The 10398-nt window shown below is 44.2% G+C and overlaps 1 protein-coding gene across 1 annotated transcript; it reads left to right on the forward strand.

The window, feature by feature from the left end:
- Nucleotides 1-86: 86 nt before the first annotated feature.
- Nucleotides 87-8985, forward strand: LOC103768689 (uncharacterized protein C6orf106 homolog; the record flags this gene model as incomplete). Its single annotated transcript, XM_008935843.1, has 2 exons — nucleotides 87-434; nucleotides 8950-8985. Coding segments are annotated over 2 exons (384 nt in total), but the record flags the coding sequence as incomplete, so codon positions are not given.
- Nucleotides 8986-10398: the final 1413 nt, after the last annotated feature.

Raw genomic sequence — 10398 nt, forward strand, 5'->3', positions numbered from 1 at the left:
CTTGATATTTTAAAGGTTTGAATTCATGTGATCCTTTTCTTTCTTTTGCCTCCTCCTTCATAAACTCCATCCAGTGACAACCTGAGTCCCTCTCTTTTTCCACAGATATCATCTGGGTGATCCTCAGCGTGGAAGTTGGAGGACTTCTAGGTGTAACACAGCAGCTGTCATCCTTTGAAACAGAGTTCAACACGCAACCACATCGCAAGGTAGAAGGAAACTTTAACCCATTCGCCTCTCCACAGAAGAACAGGCAACCAGATGAAAACAACCTAAAAGACCCTGGGGGTTCCGAGCTAGGCACAATCAGCAAAAACACATGGGGGCCTGGTCCTGACCAAATCGAACAAGATCAGAATGGACTGTCACAAAACTCTGTAAATCTCTCCCCCAGCAGTCACTCAAACAACTTGTCGGTAGTGACGTACAGTAAGGTAGGTGCCCTGGGAGAGCAGGAGAATGGGTAGGTGATGATGAGACTGTGATGTATGTAATAGCTCTTCGTTCCAAACTGCAAAGCCCTTCCCTTCTGCTTCTGCCAGACCTGCTAAGGAAGGTTTTGAATTTGACTGTCTGACTCTGCCAACTCCTCCTGTTATATTACAATATTTTTTTGCCTCTGATAGACTCTACCAGATCCACCTTTTTGGTTTTTGCTTCAAGTCCTTCTTAAAATTTATATAATCTTGTCTGGGTGCTGTAACTATTAGTGGCTGGAGCCTGCTCCAGTTGCGTGTGCAAATAAGTCAAAATATCTCTCTAGATGTGCTCCTGAGTTTTACATCATTTTGAAAAGAGAAAAAGTAACCACACCCCCAAAACCCAAGATTAACCAGATAGCTTCTTTTTAGCTGGTGTGGGGAGACTACAGAGCTCAACATTTTGATCCCAGAAGCTACCTGTCAGGAACAGTCAATCAAAGGACTGCTCCTGTCTGTATCCCTGTCTTGTTTATGATTGTAGGTGACTTCTAAAATCTCTTTACTTCAAATCTCTCTCAAAAAGCTTGCTTGGTGGATGCCTATGAGTCTGAGTGATATTTTGACTGTTTTTATTTGCTTGTGTGTGAAAAATGAATCGCAGGATTATTTACAATTCAGAATCCACCTGTTAATGCAGCCAGTATGTGTAGGTGTGTACTGTCGTATGGCAAACTAGTTTGATTTTTAAAATCCTTTTAAAACGCTTTACTGTACTTTGAGCAGGCTGTGTAGGACAATAACACTTGGTTGCTGAATGACTTAATAAAGCCCTAATGTTAGTTCACCTACAGCACTTTAGTTCCTAACTGGATGAACTGCCTGTCCTCTACCAGTGGATCATATTTTAGTGACCTACTTTGCACCAGGGCTATGCATATTTTCTTTTTTTTTAATTTTCCCTGATGGCATGCACGGGATGAACTGTTTGACAGACTACCAATCACCCTTCTTGTGGTTTTGCACCCCAAACATAAATTGCTGTAAGCTGTATTGGCTCCTGCTTCAAGATTCTTGCTCCCTCAAAGTGAAATGGATGGCTTAGGAAATAATGACAAAATAAAGCCTTTCACCTTACCAGTTCAAATACAGCCTGACTGAGCAGTGACTGAGAGCTGCTGCCTTGGTGGCTATAAGGTGGCTACTTGCCTGGTGTCTAGGGGTGTTCCCAGAGGAGATGGGCTGTTGTGTGCCTGCAGAGGAGTTGAGGTGCTGATACAGCTTCTCTGCATCAGCTTTCCCTGGGCTGCTCTGGGTGGGGAGTGCTGGCTGCTGTACATAGTCCAGCAGCTCAGGGGCAGCTCTGCATCAACTGATGAAAAACAAAAATCAGTTACCAGGCCCAGCTGTGGAGAAACAGTGCACATACCTAAGCCTTTCCTAGCTAAAACACTACATTTAATTTAGGTGGAAAACTCAGTTCCACTTTTGGTGCAGCTTTAGGCTGCAGGTGGCTTGGTTTTGGGGTTTTTTCCCTTGCCCTGAGCGCAGAGCTTGGTGATTGCTTCATAGCTGACTTGCACTTGCAGCTGGATAGATGTGGAGCTGCTAAAACAGGCACTTCTGAGAAAGTTCCTGTGTGGAAATTCAGAGTGTGGGGGTTTGGCAGTAACGTGGCCTTCAATTTTCACAAGGTCTCTCCCTGTAGTGTGTATCATTGCCCTTCCTACTGAGAGAAGAGTGGAGTGGGGGCCAGGGGGTAAAGGGTCGAGGAGTAGATGCTTTGTCTTTTCTAAGAACATAAGTGTAAGAAACCAACACCTACTGGAGGTGCAGAGGACACAGCAAAGCTCAGCTGTGCTGTGGAAAAGAAAAGCCAAAAAGGAGAGTGAAGCACTACCAGAGAGGGTTTTGCTAAATTTAATTAAGCTGGTTTAGCTAGTAACCCAAAGTTTGTGATCAGCACTCCTGTGAGATGTAAGTAAGCCATTGTAATCTCACCTCAGTTGTAGGGTAGGTGGCCTTTCTCCCTGTTTTTTTGTTGTTTTGTTTGGGGTCATTTTTCTTTTTATATTTACAAAATATTCTTGAGTGAATTTGAGGTGGATTGTGTGAGATAAAAGCAGAAATTCTGTTTCTTGCTTGCTTCAGGGGGGATAACTTCATGGTCCTTTTTGGAGATGGGGTGGAGTATGTGAAAGTTTTTTGAGATTTTTTTTTTTTGGAGGGTTTTTCTCTCTACCACAGTGTTTCTATTTGCAACATGATAAAACAAGTCAGCTTTTCCTTTGGAGGCTGTTGTTCAGATAGGTCCAAAGATCAGAGTCCTGCTCCAGCCTTGCCCTCCCTGCCCAGGGCAGGAGGTGTTCTGCCACAGAGCTGACATTCACACTGGTACAATACTGCTCTAGTGAATGAGTTTGAGTAGGTTTGACAGCCCAGATACTCCTCATTGAAAATCACCAGGTGAACACACTCACCATCCCTGCTGTGGGTCTAGCACTATCACATGCCCTCTTTCTGGAAAAGATTGTTTTTTTTCTAAAAAGGGGTAATGTGTCAGTAGTATCCCCAGCTGGGGCTCCAGTTCAGTGGAAAAGAGCTTATTGGAGGGGATGGCAGAAGAATTAAAGCACCCAATCAGCAGATGGTGTTCCAGTACCTGTTACGAGAGGCTTTATCTGGCTCAGCTTCCCCAGTTCCCTGGGGACTTGACCTGTACTCTGCTGCTTGAGAGAGGGAAAAAACCTGCTAGTTTTGGAGCTGTTGTCACATGATTAAATATTGATGTGAAAGGCTTTATTTCAAGTTCTAGGAGCAGACAGAGTACTGTAGGCTGGTTATGTAGTTGCATGTTAGGATTCCTGGATTTCATTTATCTTTGACAGGACCTTGAATATTCTTGCCCACTTTGATGCCTGTGGAGAATGGAGTGAATCCCTGGTCACATTTGACACTATTTGGTGAGATACAGCAAAGGGGATGGGTAAGGTCTAGTTGAGGTGTTCAGAAGGGCCTGTGTCCTGTACTTAGAAGTAATATAAGCCCTTAAAAGTTTCTCAGATTGCTCTGGAGGCTTCCTCTCTGGTTCTCCTGGAGAGCCCCACTCATGCAGTTGCACCAGGCTATGAAACTTTGAGAGAAAGCTTAACAGTTTCTGGCACCTGCAGCTGTAAAACACACCAGAAGTTGCCAGACCTTGTCTGTATGAGTTCTCCCTCTGGTGCAGCTGAGCAGGTGTGACCCGTCCTCTGCAATTCCCCAGTGGAGCCAGGGTCTCAGTGACACCGATGGGCCATCTGCTGCCAGAGCAGACAAGTGTATCACTGTTTCACACGTGGCAACATTCAAAATGCAGCAGCCCCTGTACCTGGTTTGGATGCTCTGCTCAGTGAAACAGACTTTCCTGGGGAAAAAACTAAACCAGATACTGAACTGCCTGTAAGCAGATAAGAGAAAACCTGTGGTGTGGCTGAACCAAACTGAGTGTGATCTTTATTCCTGCAAAGTGCACACCTTCCCTGGGTCCACCCTGCTCACCTTCCCCAGCAAACTGCTGGATGGTTGTAGATCAGGGGGTGTTTTCAGGGCACTGCTTTAAGCATGTTGTTGCTGTATCTATTCCCAGCAGAGTTTTTGCATGTTCTGGATGTGCTTAAGTGCAGGATAGGATGCTTATCTCAGGGTAGGGATGAGCTGTATTAGAGTCCAGATATACCCATGCATGGGTATTTTATTCTCCTCCTTGGCAATCTCTTTCTCTCTGTACTCTCAAGAGAGACAGGCTGATACAACTTCCTTCTGTTTACTCCCTCCTGTCTCATAGCAACACTGTCGAGGTCACTGCTGCTCTCTTGTGACAGTCTTTTACATTAAAAGCACAAGATGCAGTCTTACAGTGCCTGGGGAATTAGGGTTAAATTTCTTCACTAAGGAGAGGAACATACAGCTTTGAATGTCTAAAGAGATCTGAAGTAGATAGCCATATACTGACACTCAGATTGTACTGGTCACCTGTGTGTAAAACCAATATACATACATATATGTATAAAAAAATCTGTTGCCCATAATTGAGGAATTGTTGCTTTCTGTATAATTCAGAAAACTGCATGTAGAAGTTCTGATTCTGCAAAGATTTGCCCACACAGGACAATTTGCATAGTCACTGCCATAGCACAGGGTGTTGTACAGCTTGTCTGGTGGTCTGTTTGTTACTCGTGCTACTCTTAATGCCCAGTGAGATACAGGCATATTTGGAGTTCAGAAAATCAAAACCTTAAACCATTATGCTCCTCATTTTACTGCATTCTGTGTGGAGCTGAACTCTGATCCATGCTACTTGACAGCTTTCTATATGTGAGGGGACACCAAACCTCTGTCTGTTGAACCTTTAACTGGCTTCCCCTCTCCGAGTTAAAAGTTGCTGCTGCTGCTTCTAGATGTGTGCTTCTTCCAAACCAGGATGCTGGAATTTTTGGAGTACCTCTGTAAACTTTAGATGGATTTTTTTTTCCACTGGAAACTATTTGGGTACCAAACTATATTTGTGGGTAAAGAAGATGCCCCAGAAATTTTTTGCTCCCATGTAGAAGAGAAGCTCCTTTCATCCTGGGCTTCAAAGCAGGCTAGTTCCCACGTGGTTCCCTTCGTTTAGAACAAAGTGGGAGAAAGGTGGACTGGAGATGACCACAGCTACTCTGACAGCGACACTGCTGCACAGCACCTGCAGTCTGAACTGACACTGCATGAGCTGGTTTGCTTCTCTGGTGAAAGACTAACGTGTTTGGATGCTGCATGTGAGCTCATCCATGAAAACCAGCAGCCCGTGTGCTTTTGGGCTGTGGGAAGTGTGAGATCATCTGATTGTAGCTTATCTTTGCTCCATTGCAGGCCAGCAGAGTTCCCCTGCTCTCTTATCTCTGCAGACCATCAGTTAAAGAGCTAAGTTGTTGCATGGTAACTCAGTCATGTACCTGAGCCCCCCTGAGCCTCATCAGCTGTGTGCATCTAACCCAGCCCTACCAGTGGCTGCACTCTGAGGAGGTTCTTCACTTCCTGGTGGTCATTGCTGCCACGCCATGTCTGCACAGCATGCATGGAATCAGAAAAAAAAATAGCACTCAATACTCTGTTCTTCTGTTTGTGTTCAGCTGAGTTAGCCAAGAGAGCTCTGTGTAGTCTGGGGAAGTGCTGCCTAGGAGGGGACAAGGGACTGGGGACTTGTGATGCTACTGCCAGTGTCCACTGGGAGACTCCTGTATTGCTTTGCAGCTGTGCACCAGAACCTCCTGTCTCTGGAAGTGTACCTGTTACTGGTCTTGCCTCGGTCACAAAGGTGAAATAAAGATAGCTATTTGAAAGCCTGTGTGGTGATGGTTTATGAAAGATTAACTTAATCTTCATTTTATTTCTGGCACAGGTGCCTGCATTTAAACAGCTCGGTATTTCCAAAGGCCTTGAACTTTCCAAAACATCTCAATTCCCTTCTAGACACAGAAGGCAAATGATAATTTATACTAGTGATTTTCACACAGAGGATTTTCTTGAAACACCATAATCCTCCACTCTCACATGCTCCTCTGTGTGACTAGCCAGCGTGCTTTCACTAGCCCGTTGGCAATCCCTTCTGTGGAGGAGACTGGAAGAACTGAAAGTCAATTTGCAAAGCTGCAGCTGAGCTTTTCAGAAAGGCAGTGATCTCATTTTTTGAGAGCAGAAGGGAATTCACCAAAAATAGTGTGGATAATTCTTCAGCTGTAAGAACTCAGAGAAACTGCAATTGTCTGCAGGATTATTTTTGCACGTTTCTGATGTAAAATGTTGCGTGCAAGGGATAAGTGGCATTGAAACTCCTCTAATGGAGTGTGGTATTGGCACTGCAGCAGCAGCTGAAGTGTTGGTGTCATGACACTATTACACTGTGTGTGTTGAGTAAATGTAATGAGCAATAGTTGCTCTGCCTGAGGAGCCTGAGGAAGAAAAAAGAAATTATTCTCCTTTCACAAAGGGAAATAAGAATTTCTTGCTCGGGGTCTGATATTAAACCAAGTCAATACTTGATCTTAAAGGAAACGAGTGTTTTTAATGTGTTAAATCCTCCTGTGAACTAATAAATCTCACGGGTAAGTGGCACGCAGTGAAGAGTGGCAGTCTGAAAGCAAAGATTTGGGCCTTTTTGTTGGTGAAATTCACTGTTTCAAGAGAAGTTAACCCTGGGCATAGGGTCTGGGGCTGTTCTTGGAATTCTCGAGAGGGTGAAGCTCATCTAGGGGTGGCAGCCTGTGAAGTGCAGGGTACCAAGTGATACAAAAAGCAGTATATAGTTAGTAATCTGATACTCTATAGAGGTGAGCTAAATTCTGGTTTTAATTAACACGAGATTAGCGTAATTGTGTAGCTTTAAATGAGGTGCTACAGAAAACAGTAGCTGAAGACCCAGAGGATTTCCCTGAAAACAAGGTTAATAGTCTCCTCACAGGGTCTCTCTGCATACAAAGGAGCTAATGAACTGTTCTCATCTCTGTGTTGAGCTGCAGACTCTGGACTGTGCGCTGATTAACGGTGTTCATTCTTTTTGATGTGGCTCACACAAATGAAATCAAGGTTTTGCTGTGAAACAGGCGGGTGGTACCAGGGGGGCTGTGCCCCAGCAGCAGGGCAGGGCTGGGAGCAGCTGATGGGAACCTGCTCGGGTGGGTGCTTCCCAGTCAGCACCTGCAAACAAAGCCTGTGTGCAGGGAAGGAAAAGATGGAGCAAATTCTGGCGATGTGTCCGTGCAGATAATCAGCAACAAATCCTATTTTGCTTCTCTGGAGCAGTAAGTACAGCAGTGTAACCCCTGTGAGAGGAGGCTGCTCAGGAGCTTTGTTGTAATGTTGTTTTCCTTCTGTGTCCTTTGAGGGTGTTTTGTGGACCTCTTCACATTACTTTAATGTTCCTCTTCCCCTTCCCTCTTGTCTCAGTGATTGTACTTCCCAGAAATGTTGAATATCTCGGTCTTCTGATTTTGGTGGGAGTTTCTGCTTTGAGGTGAACTGTTGTGCTGGAATCTCCTGGGTGTTATCTTTTGAAAAGCTTGCTGTACAGACTGGGAGTGCAGCATATTCCTAGGGTAGAGGCGTGTTTGTTTTTCCATCACTTGCATGTATTTTGGTCTGCACACAGCAGTTCCCAGGTTTCCAGTCTTCTGTGCTTCCCATGCCCTTTGTGAGCTGTGCTGTTTGTCTGCTCATCCTCCTCTCTTCATTGCATTTTGAGAGCTGCCAATAAATGCTTCATTTTATCACTGTCTTACTTGCCACCTGATATTCCTAAAGAATTAACTTTTTCTCACCAGCTGTAGCAAGATTAGAAGCTGCTTATAGCTCTTCCTTTTTCACCTAGGTACACAGCAGAGCTCTTGAACTTGGGGTTTTGCAGCTAGGCTTCAGCTAATGAAGCTGATTCCTTCCACAAGTCATGTTAAAGACTCTACAGGTCTGGTTCAGGCAGCCAGGTGGTTACAGAGTTGTAGGAGAACATGCAGGAAACTGTTTCCTTTGAGCTTTGCCCTTTTACAAGCAAAATGGTGAAAACTAAAACAAGTCAGAGCTTCACTTAAAGGCCAAGAATGGCTCTGTGCTAATTGGGCTTTCTCATCAGCATGCTGGGAAGAAGCTTGACTATGTTAAAAAAGGCATTTGCATAATAATCTTCCAACTTTGCCAATGAAATTCAATAATGAGCTGGTCTCTCTTCTGACCTGAGTGTGTCTGGGTCTTACAGGAAGATTGTGTGTGTGGTTTGTACCTTCGTCATCATGACAAACTCTGGATCCCTGGGACTTCAGAGCTCTCTTCCCAGCCTCTTGGTCACTTTCTTTTGCTTCCTGATGAAACCCTGAATTGCTGCTTTGAACAATAGAAATTACAGAAGGGAGTTCCTGTTCATTTGAGAACTGTTACTAGATCTGTCATTTAGGTGACTCACTGCAGGATGTGAAGGAGGGGAGAGGGATTCTGTAGAAAGCATTTTGATTTTTCTGATTAAATATTGTGGTTGATTTTTCACTTGAGGAAGGTGTTTATTGTAATCTTGAGAGAGCAAAAGTGGCGATTGTGGGAATGTGGATTTCCAAATCTTGAATATTTGTTGTTGTTAAATACTCTTCTACCATTTACAGCCTCTTATTTAAGTTTGCTGTGATCTTTAGAACAAACTTGTGAGACTGGTTGCTTGGCCTCACAGGTATTGTAGTATCTACAGGGTTGTTTTTGCTCTGGTGTAAGAAATACAAGTTACTTTGTGGCCTGGTACCACCTGGCTATTACCTGGCCTAAATAACTCCTAAAAGAGGTAAGTGACATCTCTGGGGACACCAGCTACAAGCACCAAAACCTGCATTTTGGGGTATTTTGTAAGGTCACAGTGGTGGGAGAAGGGCTGTGTTTGGTTTGGAAGGGCTGGGCTGGGCTGGGCTGGTCAGTGTTTGTAGGTGTGTGCTGATCAGTGATTTCCTGCCTATTGATTATGTCTCCAACTTTCTTGCAGGGTTTCCACGGTCCTTATCCCTTTGGACAGTCTTAAAACACAAAACGGGTATCGGCAAGAGGAGGATTTAACAAAGGACTGACTTTTGGGGGAAGGGAGGGGGATTCCTGTGGCAGACAGACACAACGTGGACCCCCCTTCTCTGCCTCCGTGTTCTGGATAAAGAAGAAAAAAAAAAAAATCCCAATAATTTAAGACTAGCTGTTTCCAGAGGAAAATACAAAAATCCAAGTATGCATGTGTGAATGCTGGATTTCAGGAGTGTTGTTAAATGCTTTGAGAAAGAAAATACACCAACACCGTGGGGTTTTTTGGTTTTTTTTTTTTTTAGAAATCATTCTCACATATAATTAGGTAGCTTAAAAAGAAGTTTAAAAAATGAAAAAGCCATCTTAAAAAAAGATATTTTGCCTACAGAGCGGTTGTAGTTTGAGCAAATGTTTAATTTCTGTTTGTTTCTTGTTGATACTTTTTTTTTTAAATAAGGGACAGCGTGCATTTTTATGGAACTGTCATATTTTGCTTGCCACCAAATGGGAATTCTCTTAGCATCTTCTGGGGTTTGTGCAGTGGCTTCGTTTTGTTGGAGGTCTTTTAATGACAGGCTGGGTCTGCACCCAGCTCTGTGTTTTTTAATAGCATCTGCTGGCTTTAGTTACCAACTTTTTAATCTTTTATTTCTATTTTCTTTTTCCTTTTGGTTTGGGTGTTGCTATTGGTTGTCCTGCATGTCCTGGGAAGCTGTGCTGAAGACCAGGTCTTAGTATCCAAGCTGGAGGGAAGGACTCTGGGACTTGTAGGATAACATGGAGGGCTTATTTTCCTTCCCCTTGTACATGGAGTACACACAAATACATGCCCACGTTAGTAAGGAAAAGGTCTATTAGAGTTCCAGAGCTGTCCTGTGTGGTGAGCATTTTAAAATAACCTTTCTGTTAACTCTTGATGTACAGTAGCTGTGCCTAGAGCAGCCGAGCAAGCGTATCACTCTCGTGCCAAGAGGAAACTCTTTCTGTAGCTGTAATTCACGTGGTAGTAGTTGCAAAGCTTTACAAAGTCGTGTCCTTTTAATTTTGAATCTCCCATCCCTCTAGAGTGTAAGTTTGCCTTCATTTCTCCTGTGATAAAGTCTTAGCTTAGAGGCTAATTGGTTGCATTTTGGAATGCTGAGCAAGCATTCACATCATCAGCTGGATTCTGCTCTGTCGCCTTGTACTCATTCGCCTTCTTCGTCCTGGCTCGTAGCTTCCTGAGGCTCTAATGGGCTCTCCAGGGCTTGGTGTTGGAGGAGGAATTGCCTCTCTCAAGATTCAGGTCGTCCTGCTGTTCCTGCCACCTATCTGCCTGCAGTTATGGACCTGGAAGTCCAGTGTGAGGGGAGGGAGAATTGCCTCGAGAGCTGTGGTGGGTTTCTGAAGTGCTGTCACCACAGAGCCTGCTGAAGGGGAG

This window comes from Merops nubicus, unplaced genomic scaffold, assembly GCF_000691845.1.
Source record: "Merops nubicus isolate BGI_N331 unplaced genomic scaffold, ASM69184v1 scaffold26012, whole genome shotgun sequence".
Classification (NCBI taxonomy): Eukaryota; Metazoa; Chordata; class Aves; order Coraciiformes; family Meropidae; genus Merops; species Merops nubicus.